General features: G+C 44.4%; 1 protein-coding gene across 1 annotated transcript in view; it reads left to right on the forward strand.

The window, feature by feature from the left end:
* Positions 1 to 16,431, forward strand: part of col7a1 (collagen, type VII, alpha 1) — a 49,932-nt gene extending 33,501 nt beyond the window's left edge. The window contains exons 80-120 of the mRNA XM_068742095.1: positions 4 to 48; positions 564 to 599; positions 1,738 to 1,773; positions 1,860 to 1,904; positions 2,006 to 2,038; positions 2,137 to 2,199; positions 2,326 to 2,361; positions 3,040 to 3,120; positions 3,207 to 3,275; positions 5,599 to 5,634; positions 5,791 to 5,850; positions 5,941 to 5,985; positions 6,065 to 6,100; positions 6,401 to 6,436; positions 6,518 to 6,577; positions 6,888 to 7,013; positions 7,103 to 7,174; positions 7,296 to 7,331; positions 7,413 to 7,472; positions 7,578 to 7,622; positions 7,778 to 7,813; positions 7,908 to 7,943; positions 8,067 to 8,123; positions 8,238 to 8,309; positions 8,807 to 8,878; positions 8,971 to 9,006; positions 9,107 to 9,187; positions 9,663 to 9,716; positions 9,945 to 9,998; positions 10,094 to 10,156; positions 10,236 to 10,298; positions 10,423 to 10,539; positions 11,250 to 11,327; positions 11,545 to 11,598; positions 11,704 to 11,752; positions 11,917 to 11,925; positions 12,751 to 12,834; positions 13,078 to 13,203; positions 13,845 to 13,970; positions 14,527 to 14,709; positions 14,779 to 16,431. Coding sequence (XP_068598196.1) covers positions 4 to 48; positions 564 to 599; positions 1,738 to 1,773; positions 1,860 to 1,904; positions 2,006 to 2,038; positions 2,137 to 2,199; positions 2,326 to 2,361; positions 3,040 to 3,120; positions 3,207 to 3,275; positions 5,599 to 5,634; positions 5,791 to 5,850; positions 5,941 to 5,985; positions 6,065 to 6,100; positions 6,401 to 6,436; positions 6,518 to 6,577; positions 6,888 to 7,013; positions 7,103 to 7,174; positions 7,296 to 7,331; positions 7,413 to 7,472; positions 7,578 to 7,622; positions 7,778 to 7,813; positions 7,908 to 7,943; positions 8,067 to 8,123; positions 8,238 to 8,309; positions 8,807 to 8,878; positions 8,971 to 9,006; positions 9,107 to 9,187; positions 9,663 to 9,716; positions 9,945 to 9,998; positions 10,094 to 10,156; positions 10,236 to 10,298; positions 10,423 to 10,539; positions 11,250 to 11,327; positions 11,545 to 11,598; positions 11,704 to 11,752; positions 11,917 to 11,925; positions 12,751 to 12,834; positions 13,078 to 13,203; positions 13,845 to 13,970; positions 14,527 to 14,709; positions 14,779 to 14,807 — 2,535 coding nt within the window. The 3' untranslated portion in view covers positions 14,808 to 16,431. The remainder of the gene's footprint in view (positions 1 to 3; positions 49 to 563; positions 600 to 1,737; positions 1,774 to 1,859; positions 1,905 to 2,005; positions 2,039 to 2,136; positions 2,200 to 2,325; positions 2,362 to 3,039; positions 3,121 to 3,206; positions 3,276 to 5,598; positions 5,635 to 5,790; positions 5,851 to 5,940; positions 5,986 to 6,064; positions 6,101 to 6,400; positions 6,437 to 6,517; positions 6,578 to 6,887; positions 7,014 to 7,102; positions 7,175 to 7,295; positions 7,332 to 7,412; positions 7,473 to 7,577; positions 7,623 to 7,777; positions 7,814 to 7,907; positions 7,944 to 8,066; positions 8,124 to 8,237; positions 8,310 to 8,806; positions 8,879 to 8,970; positions 9,007 to 9,106; positions 9,188 to 9,662; positions 9,717 to 9,944; positions 9,999 to 10,093; positions 10,157 to 10,235; positions 10,299 to 10,422; positions 10,540 to 11,249; positions 11,328 to 11,544; positions 11,599 to 11,703; positions 11,753 to 11,916; positions 11,926 to 12,750; positions 12,835 to 13,077; positions 13,204 to 13,844; positions 13,971 to 14,526; positions 14,710 to 14,778) is intronic.
* Positions 16,432 to 19,566: the final 3,135 nt, after the last annotated feature.

A 19,566-nucleotide genomic window follows, 5' to 3' on the forward strand; every position in this document is an offset into this window, starting at 1 on the left:
CAGGGAGCTCCAGGGGAGACAGGAAAACCTGGTCAGGATGGGAAACCAGTGAGTGTGAAGCAATAGATTTGTTTGTCTGTTTGTTTGTTTTCCAAAGACAGAGACACTTTTCTAACGACTTCACTGTAACTTGAAATTTGTTTTTGAAATATGTGGGGGCTTGTTTTTTCTTCTTTTTTTTTTACAGTGACCATGTTAAAACTGTTACTTCCAAACTAGTCGTTGTATTCATATGACCGAGGAAATTTGTTGTGTTGTTTTTGTCTTTTTTTTTATGTTTAGTAACTATCTCTACATATCGCAGTGTACCGACAAAGAATTGATGCACCTGCCTAACTTTTTAAAACCCCAGCAGGGTTCCAGAAAACATCAGAGGACACGTTGAGGTTTCATCTTTTCCATTGATTATTTACTGAAACCTGTAAAAACCCAAAGTCGCTGCAGGTCGAATGTTGTCCTTTCTGCCGTGATTATTCGGTCGAGTGCAGGAAACGTGCTAAAGAGCAGAGAGATGTCAAAGGCATCCTCACACTTTGTTTTCTTTCCCTCCATGGTTGCAACAGGGCCCAATAGGGCTTGCTGGTCTCCGAGGCCAACCAGTGAGTAACCAGTAATCAAAGTAATAAAAGGAGCCATCTCCTCAGAGAAACCATTGAATGGCTGCGAGCATTAAGCTGATAAAACTCTTTCCCCTTCACGGGCTTCATGGATCCCGGATTGGAACCTTTTGGTGCTGTGTAGCTACTTAACATCTCTCTCTCTCTCTCTCTCTCTCTTCATGTGCATCTTTTCTCTGTCCATTTCCTTGTATATGTTGTTTGTCTCCTCTCTTCCAACGCTCCATCCTCACCCTCCTGCTATCCAGGGTTTGCCTGGGTTCCCAGGAGTTCTAGGCAGACCGGTAGGTTCCCTGCTTTTGGCTGGCATGCTTGAGCTGTGGCTGATTGGGGGGGGGGGGGGGGGGGGACGACTGATCCCACTGGTTTTGATAAATGGGGGGGGAACAAACCAATACCAGTTGAATTTTGGCCATTCTGAAGCACACACAATGTTTTGTGCTTCCCTGCCAATTTGGCCCAATTTAAATGTTAATTCCTTTGTATTGCCAGCATCAATCTGGGAGCGGCGTTCTGGGCTCAGAGACCTTGTTTGAGCCGTCAAAACATTTTAATCGCAAACCACCTTTCCCCAAAATAGCCATCTCAAACTCCAAATTTGAATGTGGAAATAGAATTGTTCACGTTTAAAACGTGACCATTTTGTTGGGGCAGATAAAGGACACGTCTGGTGGCCCTGGATCCGACGTACACGGTGGGTAGGGTGGTCCTCTAAAAAGCACTGTGTTGTGGGTTGACTTCTCGTGCATGCAGCTTCACCTGCTGACTGATGCGAGCTTAGCCCTCACAGCACGGACTTTGCAGAGCTTATCATGTTAGCAGCATTTTGTTGACGCTGTCATCATTGTTATCTGACCTGTTGCCATGAGTCAGTTAGGTGTGTAGTGTTGGTATAAAATGTCTTCTTATGTCACATTTATAAAATTAAAAAAACCATAACCATATTTATACAGAAATAATGTGTGCATGATAGACTATTTTTAGTTGTGTAAAGTGACTTCAGTAGTGTATTAAATATCAAACTTTAATATAGTGAATCATCTCAGCTCACTGTGAATAATCTGTATCAGTTTGTTTAAATATCCCTTTAGAGTATGACCTGTGTGTCTGTGGCTTCCAGGGAAACTCCGGGGAGCCTGGCATCAGGGGACCAACTGCAAGTATCCCACGTTAGGAACCATGAAAACACAGATTCTTACTTACAGCAGCAGTTCATTAGAGAGTGATTTGTGTTTCAATCAGGGTCCCATGGGTCCCAACGGGCCTCCAGGTCCACCAGGCATGAAGGTGAGTTTACCACTTCCCATTGCATATCCTGTTACTTGTTTACTGAAATATTTCTGTGTGCTACTTGGTTGCCAAAGTCATGAACTGCTGTTTTTTCTCAGGGCATTCATGGAGAGCCAGGTGTTGGTGTCCAGGTAAAGCATGTCCATTGGTGTCGCATGTTTTAGACACGCAATTAAAGAGGCAGCTTTTTTCAGCTTCAAGCGTGAAACTTTAATCCTCCTCTATGCAGGGGCCTCCTGGAGCACAGGGGAGCACAGGTGTGCCGGGATCTCCAGGCCCTCCAGGAGCTGTAGTAAGTCTCATCTGCTGCAGGGGAAAAAAATGCATCCTGTATTCTCATTCCTTTGTAATCTCCTCTGTTTCATGTTGTGTTACCGTACCTCTTAGCATTCTATTTGTCTCCCCCTCCCCCCTGCAGGGTCCACAGGGCCCCCCAGGACTGCCAGGGCAGGTGGTAAGTATCCAATCTTGGCTGCTGCTGAATGGCACAGTAAGAAATTGTGAACTTGATTGAAGGTTTGGAGGCCGAGACGATCAGTAATGATTTAAATGGGAAAAGGCCAACACACCTGTAGCGAGCTTGTTTTTTGAGTATAATGGCAGCTTCCAATTAATTTTTTTTTTGCTCATAATTTGAAAAACATACAATGTTGTATCTACAGCTAAAAAACAAACCCTCCCCTCAGTGACAACTGCAGTCATATTTCCCCTCACTCTTCTTATCTTATGTTTCTGTAATAATATCTGATTGGAATAGAAAATGTTCTCCGGCATTCTCCTACCTCCAAAACCTGCAGCTTATGTGAATGGGTCTCTCCAAATAGTCCGTGGGTGTGAATGTGAGGCTGGGATAGACTCCAGCCAGACCCGCAACCTGCATTTCGTATAAGCGGCTGAAGATGAGACGGTTACGATGAAGTGAGGACCTCCTCATTAAGAACAAGAAATGAGGAAACGGTTTGAGGATGTGTCTTAGTGATATTTTTGGAGGGGGGGAAAAAAAACCTTAATGTTTTTTTAAACAGAGGCCTTTTGGGAAACTGTGTTTTTAGTTGTGCGATTTGCAGATGCAACTACAACTGCATATGCTTGTAGTTAAATCCAGGTTCTTGAAATATGTGCCCACTTTCAGGGTGAAGCAGGCAAACCAGGAGTTCCAGGAAGAGATGGAGTGGCTGGCAAGGAAGGAATACCGGGACTACCGGGAAAGCAGGTGCGTTTGTGTGTGTTTGCGTTTCCGTATTTGACTGTGTGTATTAGATCTTCTTCATTGTCAATATGGTGTTATTGATTCCTCAGGGCATTGCTGGACCTGCAGGCCAATCTGGTTTAAAGGGGGAGCAGGGAGACAGTGGTCCTCCCGGGAAGGTGAGCGCATGCCGCGTCTACTGCTGAGCCTCTGGAAGGAGACGCAATTCAATTAGCTTTGTGGTTCCTTGCATTGGATGCGATCCAAGCAGCAGAATAGTTGCTGCCCGAGGCCATAAAAAGAAAACCTTTCTTTCGTGCTATTATTAGATTCCTGCTACAGGAGTTTTCATCTGATTTAGAACACCAGGTGTTCCTATTCTAATTCTGGCTTTTGTTGTATGCTCACCTGGTGCCGGGCTGCCAGGACCATCTGGTGATCCAGATAAAGTCCCTTGCTATTTGTCCACATCTTATCTTTGCTGGCCCAGACCCTCTCTGTCAGTTATTTCTAGCTGTTTCTAGTTGTCTATAAACTCTAGCGCTTTAATTCAGGAGCTCCAAATAGCTCAGAGACACATTTTCTGTCTGACACATTGATGGAAGATCGATCCGAGGTCTGTGGTTGAAGACAGTAAAGTCAGTACAGTGGGCAAGTCTGTAGTTTGTTTAATGCTTATTTAATTTGAAGTTTGTCTCATTTCTGTTGAATAAACCAGTTACTTCTTTCTTTTTTTTTACCGGTACTTGTCTGCATTTGTATTCGAAAATGACATCATACATACAGGAATAGACAGTGTTCTGAGCAGAACGTGCACCGGAACTATTTGTGCTCCTTGTCTTATCCCCTTTCATCCAACAATTTACTTCTGAATATGCAAGCAAACCGATATTAGACTGTAAAATGTCAGGTGTTATTTGTCATTTCTGTCGGAAAAAATATCAAAAATGCGAGGTGGTAACGCAGCGACACACTCTCACTGCAGCTCTTCAGTCTAATATTAAGTGCACATTCCTTGATGGTATTTTGGGATTAAACAGCCACAGTGGAACTCACCCACCCCCACCCAATACAGGCTGTCTATTTCTCACAATGTATTGATGACATTTAAAGGGACACTTGTAAACTTGACACAGTAAAACAACTTTTTTGCCTGGGTTATATTTAGTCACTGTTTTTTGTGTTTCCTGTACAATAACATGTCTGTTCTGTTCTCTCTGCAGAAGAGTTTAGAATTATCCTTCTATTCTAAGAGGGCATATTGGGTTACCTTTGTCCTTCTGCCTGTAACAGGGTTAACCTATGCACTGTGATTTTCTTCATTATTCTTTGTGTGACGGCTCTGTGGTTGTTTTATCTCATATTTTGTAGCAGGTAAATGCACTTATGCTCACATGTTAAACTGGACAGTTTTCTGATGAGTGGTCAAAATCAAGGTCAAGGTCTTCCTCTCCTTTTGTCGTTTTCCCTTTACGGGCAACAATGGAACGTCATCTACAAAGAATCTCTGTCTCCTATATGCTCCTTCCCATTCACATCTGTACTCTGTTTTACTCCGGCTCACTTTCATTCCTCTCCTCTAATGCAAACCCCCACCTCTCCAGGTTCTTCTCAACCTGCTCCCTACTCCTCACTACAGATCACTCTGCCTTCTTCAAACATCATAGTCCACAGAGACTCTTGTATGCTGACTCCATCTGTTAGCCTGTCTATTACCACTGCAAACAAGAACGGGCTCAGAGTTGATCCTTGTTGCACTCCCACCTCCACTTTGAAAATCTCTGTCACACCTCTGGTACATCTTACTGTGGTCAGACCTCCTTCATACATGTCTTGTACCACTCTTGCATACTTCTCAGCCACCCCTAACTTCCTCTTCATTCCAAGAAGATTTCAACAATTTTGGACACCACAAAAACACACTGACTTCTAGACTTAACTGCTACAGATGTTAATACATATATTTTATATGTCTGCACAAAGACATCTGTTCCCGACTGCAGACGAAACCCAGAATGACCAGTGATTATAGTCCCGCCGCCAAATGTTCGCATGATAAAGCAGGGCCAAAGCATATATGCAGTATTTTCCTGCCTGAAAAGCTTGTTTTAATCAGACGAGGATAGAAATACAAATTTGTTCTTTCCATAATCAAAGTATACTACACAATAACAATAACAGGTGCACTTTTGCTTGGATTGAATTGTTTTAACCTTATCTATCCAGCGACACCAGAAATATGCTTGTGCACTTCAACGTTTGAAGTCATATTCTTCATTTACGTAGGTTGCGGTTCAGAAAGGGCTCAACCTGAAATAACTCCAGGGGCTGACGGGTCAAGGATTTTATTGTTCTAGAGCTCAAAAAGATCATTGTCAGGTTAATATGTCACCTGCATCTATGGCCTTTAAACGTGTGTCCACGTACGTCTTTTCATGAACTGCAACACGCACTTTGCTGAACTAGTAAATGTATTTTCTCAATGTCTCTGCATTGTTAAAGGTTTTGGCTGGACCTTCTGGACCCAAAGGAGAGAGGGTGAGTCATTCAGATCGACATCAACACGGAAAGGAAACTATGTTACTATGAGTATGACCTTTCAACTGAATGCAGATGCATTGGATTCTCAATTAGTATCATTAGAAACTAAGACTAAAGAGGCTGATTTGATGTTTCCCATTGGCATTGATGCAGGGTCTTCCTGGTCAAACACTGCCAGGCTTGGCTGGAGAGCAAGGTCTACCTGGAGAAAAGGTAAATCAGAGTCTACCGTTTCATTGAGATGTACTGTCAGTGTGAAAATTGGCTTTTTCCAGAAGTGAACCGGTGCCTGCTCTCTGACAGGGTAACAAAGGAGACAGAGGTGGTGCCGGCATCAAAGGGGAGCGAGTGAGTACCACCATGCTGGATCATGGTTACCTCATGTTTACACAACAACAACGTGACATGTCATCTGTTGTCTTACTAGGGAATGTTTGGCGAGGCAGGAGATCCTGGAGAAGATGTGAGTAATCTAATCTGGGGGGTGTGGGGGGTAAATCTAGTATCTAGTGGTTTACCAATACAGATTTGTACAATTTATGTCAGGCTATAAGTTGTCCATTTATACATTGAATTTACCAGTCTTTTTTTTTTGCTGCTGTTTTGCTTCTTTTCCACTTTAAATTAGCATCCTTGCTAGATTTTATCGTCTGCGTACATTCTGCTGCTACGCCGGTGAAATCAGGATGGGAAGGGAATGAGTGGGTTTTCAAAAGCCAATCAGTTAACTTCTCTCCGTCCTGCTATGTATTTTCCCATACAGGGGGCACCGGGCTCTCCTGGACCGAAAGCAGAAAAGGTGATTTCTGTTTGCATTTCATAAGTAAATTCTAACCCTGAAATCACACAATATCCACCAATGACTAAATCCGTGTTACAGGGAGAGAGGGGCATTGGATTGGCTGGTCCTCCTGGTCGGGTTGGACCTCCAGGTTTAAAGGTGGGTGACAGAATGCAGTTTATGTTGCAGTAATACTGTATATAATTTATTATAGCATTTTTTTACGTATATATATAGCAATTAAAAAAAAAATCCAGCATTGATTTGAGTGTTTTTAGACAACCGGAACGGATTAAATTGTTTTCAGTTATTTTATATGGGAAAGCTTTTTTGACATACGAGCAATTAGAGTTACAAGCTGAGTCCAGGAACGAATTATACTTGTATGTCAAGGTATTACTGTACCGCTCGGAATCTTAGGTTGAATTAGCGAATATGCCACAAGGATTTCACTGCGGCCTGATTTCAGGGAGATCCAGGCCTTCCTGGCATAACTGGTCCTCCGGGGCCAGAAGGAAAGGCTGGTTTCGTTGGGCCACCTGGTCTGAGAGGGGAGATCGGAACACCTGGACCTCCTGGACCGCAAGGGGCTCGGGTTGGTGCAGTCTCTGACTACACACCACCTCATGCTTTCATTTATGATCTGTGTGCCTTTACTTCCAACCATTGAGGTCTCTCTTTCAGGGTCTTCAAGGCTTTGCAGGCCTTGCAGGAAATGTTGGAGCCCCAGGTCCTTCTGGGCCTCCTGGACAGGCAGTGAGTTCAGTTTTCATTTTTACTGGGATTAGAACAACCACTTGCAGTTATGTAAGAGAGCAAGTAAGAAAATGAGGCATTCTTGCAATAAATACTGTATAAATAAATCAATGTTTTCCAGGGTGCCTCTGGAACCAACGGGGTCAAAGGGGACAAGGTAACTTTCCAAGCCAACAGATATTCTCATCTACCTGCTTAAATGTCTTTTGAAGGGTATAAGTATTATTTTCTCTGCCAGGGGCAATCTGGTGTTGGAATCCCCGGTTCCAGAGGAGAGCGAGGAGATCCAGGGGCGAGAGTAAGACATCGGTGACATCGCTGTATCGTTGAAGATCTGAAATGAATTTGCCTCAGGATAATAGATATGAAACACATTTGTGTGCCTTTCTCTGCCGTGTCTCAGGGAGAGGAAGGTCGTCCTGGCTTGGATGGGGAAAGAGGGCTAACGGTAACACATCCTGGGTTTCCTTTTCTTTATCCATCCTTCAACTTGTCATGTACCAGCAGCGATGTTTGGGCTCTTACATGTTAATGTGGCATCAGTCTGTGGATCCGTATCGTAAGCAATAAGGCATGGTGCATGTATGTTTGTCTATCCATCAGGGCCCCCCGGGGATCCGTGGTGCTTGGGGAGAAAAGGTGAATTGTTCCAATCCTTCTCCTCTTTTTCTGAATCCTGCTCATGTAATGTGTTGAATTAAAATGGCATCTCAATGAAATGTTTTGCTCCCAGGGAGACGTCGGGCATCAAGGTGACAAAGGGGAGAAGGTGCGTCCATTTGCTCTGTAGGGAGGAGAAGGGGCGTATGAATTACACACACGATGTTAAAATGACACAATGGCACATTGTGAGGTTTGGGCGATGCTGCATGCTGATAGCTGTCCTTCACAGGGAGACACGGTGCTTGTGGGAGGAGATGCTGGAGAAAAGGGCAACAAAGGCGAAGCAGTCAGTGAACACACGGATTGGCCGAAAGGATTCACTCCAGAAAAATGTCCACTTTTTCTGCAGTATATATATTTGGCTTTACTTGTAGTTGATTTCACTGTTGTTCTATTCTAGGGTGACAGGGGACCCAAAGGTGTGCAGGGAGAGAAGGGGGTGAAGGGTCAGGAGGGCTCGTCGGGGGAGCAGGTGAGGTTTCAGTTATTTCTAAATAGAGATTAATGAACACATTTAAATGATCTTTTAACTATATTCCTGATGTATTGACAAATCATGAAATAGTAAAATATGCATAAACGTCCGCCAGCTTTAACAAGTCCACGTTTGTCGTTTGATGACATCATTGGATGATAGTGTGTCATGATAGCGTTGTCATGTGACCCAGAGGCCCCTATCAGGCTAAAGCATCGACTGGTCATCCAGCCATCCATCCATTTTCTTGCGCTTTTCCACTTTGCGGTCACGGGCGTTGCCTTTCCTAGCTTGCTATGGTCAAGAGGCGGGGCACACCCCGGATGCGTCGCCAGCGTATCGTGGTCAGCTAGTCATTTAAAAGCCAATTAGAATCAGAAATCTCAATCCATCGATGATGACATATAATCACTGTCCTGACTACAGTAGCCCAAACCCGAGAGAAGATGCCACTGTATCAATATTACAAATGATTGATGACATTTTAACATCAGGGTCTGAGGGGAGAGCCAGGTGAAAGAGGATCCACTGGATTCCCAGGTGCCCGTGGCCCCGGTGGACAGAAGGCAAGTGGCTGAGCATTGATTATGACTGTAACTAAATCAGCATGGTGTAAACATGATCAGAGAAAGGTACAGGTAATGATTTTTGTTTGTAGGGCGAAGCCGGCCAGCCTGGAGTACCTGGGGAATCGGTCTGTCATTTCTGATTCCATACAAATGCAGATTTGTGTTTACATTTTTCTCTTTATGTTACCTGAAAGAAGGAGAGATGACCTCAGTTTTGTCTTCCAGGGTTTTTCAGGAAAAGATGGACTGCTGGGTCATAAGGGAGACAAGGGGGAGACTGGCATCATAGGAATAAGAGGAATAAAGGTATTCACTGCATGTGTGTGTGTGTGGGGGGGGGGGGCAACGACAAACACTGTCTTGTTTTCTCTGTCATGCCTGATATGCAGTGACGGATCTTTTCTTGCTGCTATTTTAACTTCCATTTAGGTTTAAATGAGTCTGGATGTTTGGGCACGTAAAAGTGCAAAATATAAATGTTCTTCTAAAATGACTAGTCTGTTTCGCAAATACAAAGAGAGGAAAGTATTTAAGAGTTACAGTACAGATACCTGAAAATTCTACAGTAACAAAAATGAACTTTCCAACTGTCTGTGTTGAAACACTTGGAACTTGTGTCAGTGTGAGAACAGGAAGTGAACATGCCATGATTCAGAGTGGGAGGTGACCGGTCTGTGGAGGAACGCCCACTCTGGCTGCGTGTTTTGGACACTTTATTTTGTTTGGTGACTCATGAGGCTCTTCTTGTGCTTCTGCCAATGACAAAGTTCTGTGTTTGCAGGGTGACCGAGGACCCAAGGGTGCTTGTGGAGGTGACGGACCAAAAGGAGAGAAGGTGTGATGGAGGCAGATAGAAATAACATGGTTGAGTCGGAGGAAGAAATGAGCATGGATGACAAAACCGTGCTACCGTACTCACAGCAGGTTTAATTAAACCAAAGTATCTTAACATCTCGCTGCTGACTGGTAGTGCGTGTAGCGGTAGAAGAAAATAACTGTATTAATTTTTTGTACATGTATGAAGTACATTAAGAGTACAGTAATTGTAAATGAATTTATCCAGGGGGGTGCTGGTATTCATGGACGGGCAGGCTTACCTGGAAGAAAAGGTGAACAGGTATGACGGATCAATCACAGGAAAAACGAGCTCTTCAGGTAATTAAAGCATCTGCAGGACCTGTGATCTACATGTCTGCTCTGTGGAAATTCAAGGGTGACCTTGGACCTTCTGGGGCCCCAGGAATCCCTGGAAAAGAGGGGCTAGTTGGTCCCAAGGTATGAGCTGTTTAAGATTCAATTTGTACCAAACATTTGTCCAGGTGGAAAGCACACCCACCTGTCTCTGTCTGTGTAGGGGGACCGTGGTTTCGATGGGCTTGGAGGACCCAAAGGGACTCAGGGAGAGAAGGGTGAAAGGGTGAGTTTGTAACTTCAACTTCTGCAGCACAGCGTGAGAATACAGAGCTAAATGGTGCACAGTTTACATATTCAGGGTTCACAAATACCTACATGGAGTAAATAACTGTCTCTGGTTCATGTAGGGCCCACCTGGGGTACCTGGACCTTCTGGTCCCAGAGGAGTGGACGGGGCTTCCGGCCTGACTGGCCCTCAGGGACCAACAGGTGCAAAGGGTCCAGAGGGTCTCCAGGGACAGAAGGTGACTCGACTCACTTTGATTAATAGTGTAACATTTGGGTGTCACATTTTATCTGTTGGGGCAGAGCTCTATTGAACTTTGTAAGAATGCAGTTGAGTGGATTTTTACCCGCAAGGCATTTCTGTCTTGTTAGGTTGATGTATAACAGTAAATGTATTATGAGATGAAATGAAGATAAAGAAAGTTCTGCAAGTTTAGGAATGCCAATAGAAAAACTACAAATACAATTTGACCTTTTCAAGAACTTTGTGTTCCCGCTGCTCGGTTTGCATCGCTGGTGTTTACGAGCTGAACCGGTCAGAATAGAAGATGACTGGGAGTTTCATTGGTCAAGCTCGGATGTATTGGGCCGAAAGTTGCAGGTTATTTAAGTCAGTAAGAAAGTAGCAAACGACACCACCGGATTCAACAACGGTCAGCGGCTCCACACTAACAGCCTCCTGAGGAGCTGCTCAACACGTCTGCATGGAAAAAGTCACAAATGTTCTCATTACTGTGCGAGAGAAAACTGGTGCAGGCTGCTTTCCTCTCGTGTTTAGAACCAGTGACAAAATGGGAGCAGATGAGGCAGTTGGTTGGAGGTCCTGATGCTGGAGGCCTTCCGAGCCAGCACGGCTTTATTTTATGCTTCTTATAAAATAGCACACATGGAGTGGCAATGGCGAGGAGCCATTTAAAAATGCTGACATGGTGTTTTCCCCGTGTGCCAGGGCGAGAGAGGTCCAGTCGGTCCGGCCACCGTGGGTCCCCGTGGGGTTCCAGGGATCCCGGGGGAGCGCGGCGAAATGGTTAGTGTCACACGAAGAACTCTGACTTTGAGTTCTTGACAGTCAGCTTTGAAAGAAAACACATTTTTCAGGGAAACTATTGGGAGTATTATGAAATAAAAACATTCAAAAACATTAGCATCAAACAGAACTTAAATAAGCTCCTGTCTGTTTGCTGAATCAATGTGCTTGAAGCCTCTCTGTGGGCCGCGTGTCCTCACACCCGTCCATGTTGCAGGGAGAAATGGGCCTAGATGGAGCCAAGGGAGACACAGGAGAGCCAGGCATGACGGTCAGTGCAGTGTCTGAGGACACACACACACACTAGTGCAGAGATCATATTAAAGGCACAGTATGCTGGTTTGTAATTGTGTTTCCTCTTTATTTTTGTGTTCAGGAGGAGGAAGTCAGAGAGTACGTCCGCTCCGAGATGACTCAGCACTGTGGTGAGTCTTTATATTTTATTTTATAGCACGGCGTTCTTCAAACTTCTCTAAAGTTTAGGAGCGTTTTAAACAATGCCCCAGCTCTTTAAACTGACCTTCATTATCCCTTCTCTTCTCGTCCCCCGCCCCTCGTCCCCCGTCCCGTCCATCTGCCGGCTCCTCAGCCTGTGGAGGTGAGTTCCTCATTCCGATGCTGCACGACAGAGAAGGGTGGACAGAAGGGCTGTGATTTAGTACGAGTCACAGTAGTATGTGACACATATGCTGCTGCAGTCTGCAGTGAGAACCATCCATCTTTTTTTTTTGTTACATTTGCGGCAGTGAATGTGCCCTTGTTGCATTATATTTACATTTCCTGGTAGAAAAACGAGGCTAAACACGGATGTCCAGGTTCCCCCTGGCCTGGAGGACTCTTGACGTAGCTTTGCCTGCATATCTTCATGGTCTGTGGGGTTTTTCTTTCTGCGCCTCACTTGATTTTTTTTAATCTCAATTTCAACTGCCTTTCCTTCATGGTTTTAATATTAGTTTGATGTCCACGATTAACTTCTGGGCTCAAACACAACACTCTGAGCAAGGCAGTGGTCTCTTATTGGGTTTTAAAATATGTAAACAAGCTGAAGTAAAATAAATAGTTCACACATTTAAAGGTAAATGACTGAAGAGAAATAAAAAACCAGCCTTCCCAAAGTGTTGGACAAGCTCAAGTCAAAACAAATTTGACTCGAGGGACACAGAAGTCCATGTAGGCGTTGGCTGGACTCCTGGAAGGATTGAAGACAGATTTTGTGAGACTGTCCTTTAGAACAATCCTTTGAGGTGGTGTGTGTTGGATCGCTGGAATGATTTCCTGGTGCTTATGGGGTTGTTGCTGTCCTTCCTTTTTCATCATGTTACCTGTCCGGCCTCTTCCTCCCCTCTGACGCGGTCCCTTCTGGTCTCTGTGCTCCCTCGGTGTCCCCCCGTTTGCTCCTCTCTGTCCTATCCGACCCTCCCAGGTTCAGGCCCACAGCCTCGGTCCCAGCACCTAGGCAGTGCTCGGCCCGCACCAGAGCAGCAGCTGGCCCTGAGGGGTGAGGCGGGTGAGTGTGTCGCCCACTGCCTGTCACCGTCAGTCCGTCTGTCCGTCTGTTACTAGCAGGTTTTAACTTGGTGGTGCTACGTGTGAAGGCCTCTGAACTCTGGGTGGGTTTCTCAAGAAAACGGAGGACTCCACGTGTGCTTGTGTCCAACATATCATGTTGTCCTTGTCCCAGCATGTCCACGCACGTGCAGACGGTGGGCTTCTGTGTTAGAGACGTTGACCTGTGTTGCTCTTCTCTCAGGCCGGGAGGTGCATGTGGTGGTAAATACCAACGACCCCGACTACGAGCACGTCTACTCCGTCGAGTCCTACGACGACCCCGTGGACGAGGTGCTCTACTTCCCTCGCTCTACCAATGGGAGTGACGGTATTGTGTTTCATACTGTGTCAAAGCTATCATTTTGTGAATTGGACATTTTCCAACACAGCAAGCATCATTTTAAAGCAGCCTGCGCCCGATCCCTGCAGAAACATGTCAGCTCATGTTGGCATTGACTAAATATAACACTTGGATGCTGACGGACCGGAGCAGAGCTCGGTCGTGCACGTTCTCTATCTGTGTCAGAAGGAGCTGCGTCTCTATCAGTCCAAAACAGCCACACTGGAGGGGGTGGTGAACGCCGCCTGTCACAGAGGGGTGAGACGCAGCCATTTAAAAGAGGAGATCACAAAGCACATTTTCATGCAGCTTCTCCTGGGAGGTTTTTCAAAGTGTTCCAACGCATGAGAACTGACAGAAATGATCGTATCATTACTAAACATAGGAAGCAAAAAGTCAGTTTCCCGTTTGTGCTGTTAGGACGGTGTCTCAGATACGCTGTGTGTGTGTGTGTGTGTCTGTGTCTGTGCTCATTTCATGACATGGTGACGCTGCGGTGACTTTTCTTCAACCACCTGCAACCACATGAATGCATATTACCTTTGTATTCGTTCTGAATGTGCCAATTATGGTGTCGCTCTGTATCCGTGTGTTTCTGTGTGTGTGTGTGTGTGTGTGTGTGTTGACAGGTGGCGCTGACAAAGATCAAACTGACAGCACAGACAAAGTGAAGCAAAACAAACCAGCCAGTGCTGGAGTTCAGAAAGCTGCAGAGTCCGGGTCAGTCAGGTCCAAGAGGAGAGTCAGCGAGGAAGGTGAGCCAGCTCCTCTGCTGTTGTCCTGTTCTGTAATTTATTCAGGATGATTGGGGCTTCCTGGTGCCGGGCCCTTCCTGCGTGTCTCAGGCTGCAGCAGCAAACGTGCGTCGAGCAAAATAAAAAGACAGAATACTAGCCTGGTCCTGGTGAGTTGCTTCAAGCCAGATGAGCAGGGGAAAGATGTCTGTGACGATCCTCAGTCGTCCAGGTCCTGGGGGGTGGGGGTGGGCGCCGACACCCCATAGGTGAAACCCGTATAAATGGCATGATGACCACTCCCACTACCGTAGGTTGAATATCTGGAACTGTCACCAGCCGTTCAGACCGGAAGATGAGAGGTGAAACGCCTGTGAGCTTTTCCTACAGGGTCCGGTTGACTTTACTCAACACAGAGTAGCAAAGAAACGGGCTCCTTTTGGAGTTTAGAGCTTTGTCGTCATGGATGCTTGTTTTGGGTGCCGCTGTGTGATCGCCATTTTCTCATCGTTTAAGACTTCTTCCTTGCATCTCCGTGTGTAAGCTCCTCAGGGGTGTGTGTTTGTGTGTTGTGCAGCTTCAGCAGAACTGTGCCTGTTGCCGATGGAGGAGGGGACCTGTGGTCGATACAGTCTGCGCTGGTACTTCAACAGTCAGGTTCAAGCCTGCAGGCCTTTCATCTACAGTGGCTGTGAAGGAAACAACAACCGCTTCCTCCAGTTGGAGGAGTGTGAAGAAGCCTGTCTTGGGCGTGTTGAAGGTAATCAAACACTCACCTACACACACACTGTGTGTAGGTGAGGATACTAATCCCTAATCTGTTGTGCAGGTCCTTCTCGTTTGAAGAAATCTCGGTGATTTTGACTAAATCCTCCTCGACCACAGGAATCAAGGCCTTTGTGTTGATTTTGTTAGATCAATATTTTTTTCAAATTTTCTACGGTCAAGATTTGCTTTCGTTTATTTATTATTTCTGTAAACCTCAGCCAAAGTGAAATCTATGGTCCAGAGGGGGTAATGTGGTGCTTTTATGTTTTCTAAAAAAATACTAAATAAATTACTCAGATTAGAAAAAAGGACAATGTGTTTTTATAGGTTAACAAAATACTTTGCTTTTTGTTGGAACAAACATCTTTGAAGCACTTCAGGACTTCTATCCATTTCATGTTGCATTGAAATCGTGAAAGTAAATATCTGCATGAGGCGAATGATGCGATTGGAAAAAGGTGTTTCAAAAAGGATTCAGATAATCTTGATCTTTGATCTTAATCTGATCGTAACCAATAAAGCAATACGTCCATATTGCATAAGTGCACTGAGTCTCTGGGGCTACTAGCCACTTAAGGTCAGGGTAATAGAAAACCAACAGGCCTGTAATGTTATGTGATCAGCTGTTAATCTGTAAACTCCAGTGTTCTTCGTCATGATTTAGTGTAACGAGCGGTGCCTCAAAAGATTCAACAATCTACTGAAACTTCCTACGCTATGAAAATACTAGTTAGGTCGGACAAGATATCTGATCCTGAGCTGAACCTGTTTGCTCTCTATCCTTAAGTCCTAATGTTCTGAGGTTATGTCACAACGGTGTTGTTACAAAAGCTGATAGTCACCTTTAATGGCACACAGCAAATGATGGGATGGAATCACATTTATTTCCTTACTTTCTTAATGTAAATGCATAAAAATAAAAATAAATCTTAGCAGAATGTCCCTGGCGCTCTACAGAAGTCAGTGGTATGAAGATTTGTGATTTGGTTTTCTGTAAACTAACGCCTTTTGGTCAGTTTGGTTGCAAATGGCTGTAAATAATATTGGATTCAGCATTGGTTGGTGGTTGTAAAAACACAAATTAGAGCTTCAATAAAGAATCAAACATTGTACCATGAATCCCAAGTTATACAGTATTCTTGACTTAATTTGCAGCTTTACTTTGGCCAACATCGGCAAAATAAAAAAAACAGCAAACAAACAGAAGTAAATTATGCTAAAAGCAGAAATATAACAAATTACTTTCTGGTACCATTAATAATGCATGACACAGATTTAATCTACTGTCTGCCTTGGGATTCAACATGTTCTCTCTCCTTAAATTTCCGTGCATGCGGCCTTTAACCCTTTATGGGTTTTTGATCATTTGAGTTTTCACATGCATTCCAATGAGTGCCCTATAAAGGGTTGAGCTGAATCTGTTTTCTCATTCGACTCCCATTCATGCCTTGACGATGCCTCTAGAACCCCTGGTAGCTGAAAACAACGTTATGTCTCTTTCGATGGTGACTATGCAAGCGCAGCTACGATGGAACTCGCTTTGTGAATAGAGGTTGCATTAAATATGTATATAAATATATATACATATAAATAAGTTTCAGCTGCCATTTATTGTTTGGGGGAAAGTTGTGTTTCTGATCAAAACTGCATGTTTACCTGCCCTGTTATCATGTTATTCTGTTATTGAAGATGAACTGTTTTCATTCTGTTGGATTATGGAACATTTAATTAAACATTTCTAAGTATTCTCTGATTTAGCTGTTAATCTTTTAAAGTTGTCAAACCAGGAACTTCTTATTAGTCGGTTTTCCATTTAAAATCAAATAATAAAGTCTTAATTACAGAACTGAACACAACAGAGGGCTTCCATTGATGGAAGGTGTGTGTGTGTGTGTGTGTGTGTGTGACTAATCAAGATGTTTTCATGTCATAATTTTCTTAATGAGAGTATTTTCTGCTTATTGGTCATGACTCCTCCCGTGATTTTCCATGCTCTCTGCCCTCGCTTGATTTGTTGCTCTCCCCTGATGAAGACACGTCAACTCCGTCTCCACAGCATCACACCTCAACAGGCCTCACACAAGTTTGCCCTCTCCTGTCGCTTAGACTCTGGCCAAGGAATAACATTTATTGTTACGTCACGTATCATTGTTTCTTATGATCTATCAACATCTCAAAAAACACTGGACAGAGTTCAATGAAATTTCACACATACCAAGTAGCGGCTATAGCGGCTGAATTTTGTTAATTTGCTCATTTTTTACATGCTTCGGTGCATTTGGCGCATGTCCAGGGGGGATTTCTCCCACTAGCTCGCAGTATGTTCTTGTCTGTAATGTAGAATGTCAGTTTCCACTGTGAGGAACAAAGCAAGAAAAGGGAAGGCGACAGGCACGGTTCTTGTTAAAGCCAGAAGTGGCAGGCCAAGGAACATGTGAGAGAGGCCAAGGCGAGTGAGTCTGGTGAAAAGCAGCTCACAGACCGCCTCGGATGACCCCCCGCCCTCCAGGATCATCTTGCAGCAGACAGTGTCACTGTGCATCCTTCAACAATTCAGCGCACTTTGCATGAGGAAAAGCTGCATGGGAGGCGGATGCGGAAGAAGCCTTTTCTGAGCACGATACAAACACCCAATGATTTGTAAATAACAAATAATGCAAATCGTTAGGAGTGCCCAAAGTTTTTCACGTGACTGTATGAGGCCGTCTAAACGTTGGAGCCATGTTCTATTCTTAATCATCTCATTCCAGTTTGACAAGCAGCTGTTACAACCTCCAATAAAGGGACGGTGCAAGCAACTGGGAGGAAATGGAATGGAGCTTCATTTTAATGAGAACAGAAGGAACAAACTGCAGATTACCGAGTGAAGCGGTTAGAAAAATGAGGTGCTTCCAGTCTGAATTGGACTCATCCAGGAGGCGGTGGAGGCAGTCAGACCTGAAGGTTGAGGAGAGCAGCCGATAACTCAACCTACAGACAGATAGTGAGGGCAGTGAATTAATTAAGATTGCATGAGAGGAGGGAATCGTGCAATGCTGCGACCCAAGGGGGCAAAGTTTCAGCCCTCCTGGCTGGACTTCTGCTAGATATTCTTTTGAGGTGGTGAAGAAGTGAAGCTGGAGAGAGAGAGAGAGAGAGAGAAATAGAGAAAGCACTCAAGGAGCGGCAGGTTACTGAGGGTTGCCAGATCGTGCGGCGAGTCTTATGCAACAGTGTGGATAAATGTTGCATTGGAATGTCGTTTTAAGTAACAGGACACACATCTTCCAACACATCTGCACTGTGCTAAAAATGTGTGTGAGTGTTAGCCTCATCGGAATTTTGATTTAAAATGAATTGCTTTTTCCAACAACGAGCAAAAGATATTTAGCTAAAAATCAAATATTGAAATTATGATTGTTTTTTGTTTCTTTTATTATGCAGATAGAAAGTAAGTGCTTCCGTCTTATGAATATTTATACTGCTCATTGTAAAATTTGCAATTGCAAATTATATCTATTTATATTGCCCCGTATCGCAATGCGCCAGCATGTTTAGTCATTTAAATACAATGATGAGGAGGATTAAATCCCCCTCTCCTTCAACATGTGACTCTAAACTGGTATTCCACAGCCACCATGGGCCCGTGGAGGGCATTATGCACGTGTACAGTGTGGCTCCCCCTGCCTGGGTGAGTCAGAACTGCTCTCAGATGTGCAGAGTCTGCACAAATACTGTATGTTCAGGAGTTCATTTTCACTCTTCCGTGACCTTGACTGTTTAAAGCCCCAGAGCCAGAGATTGGAAACCCCACACCAAGAAAGACCATCTCTCTCGCTCTCTCTCTCTCTCTCTCTCTGCCTGCTGTGTGTCACTCCTCTCCATCTTGCCACCCACTTGGCTGCACAAGTACAAAGGCTGCTGCTGCAGCAATGAACCATGCTCTAGAAATGTGCTCACTGTCGCTTTTACCCCCTGAGCCATTTGAACATATCTTCTACCTCGCTTTCTATCCTCTTTCTAAATTGTTCTGCGACATGCTTGCACATGTCTCTCTGTTGGACAAGACGTATTAAGCATTTGCTATAAGCTTGCTCTTCTATGAGCATGTTTTGTGAGTGTCAGGACACAAATGAAGGGCAGGCTCTGTGGGATTACTGTAAAGCTTGTCTGTGCTTTTCACAGCAGATTTCCCTGATGCTCTGACCCTGAGAGTTCTCGAGGTTGTCTCCTAAGGTTTGTGAGAGCGGACGGGACATCACGCATTTCTGTCCTGTCGGTCTTTCAGGACTCACGGATGCACCACCTGAAGCATTTACTCGTTCATTGATCTGAGTATTTGCGATAACCCCTCTGGGCTGCTGGGAGTACCGAAGCGTTGTCAATTAGAAATGGCTGTTAAACAACAACGCTATCTCTGCTCACCTCCTATTTTATGTGGCAGATTTGTCTCTTGAAAATTTGTCTTTTGAATATTATCAGTATCTAAAGAGGCCTTGATGAATGTAATGTCAATGCCGTGGAGGAATTAGCTCATGTTAAGTGTGTCTAATTATCACAAATTTGCAGTAAATTTATTCCTTCTTCTTTGTATTTTCTCCCCTGTCCAACTTCTCCATACACTAAAAGGTTGCTGCAAAGGTCTTGTTTACTTTGTTTGAAATTGCCATCCATACACGAGTCAGCTATTAGCATATTCTCTTCATTATGGCAATGATAAACACCGGCCACCTGGGTGTCACATGCATCAGCATCATTTGGCGGCCCTCATGGGAAATCTGAAGCGCAGAAGCCAAAATTAGCATATGCCATTTCTCATCTCTCCCTGCTGTCAGTCGGCAGCCCCTGCTTTATTTCAATTTATGCTCAA

This window comes from Brachionichthys hirsutus, chromosome 8, assembly GCF_040956055.1.
Source record: "Brachionichthys hirsutus isolate HB-005 chromosome 8, CSIRO-AGI_Bhir_v1, whole genome shotgun sequence".
NCBI classification, from domain to species: Eukaryota; Metazoa; Chordata; class Actinopteri; order Lophiiformes; family Brachionichthyidae; genus Brachionichthys; species Brachionichthys hirsutus.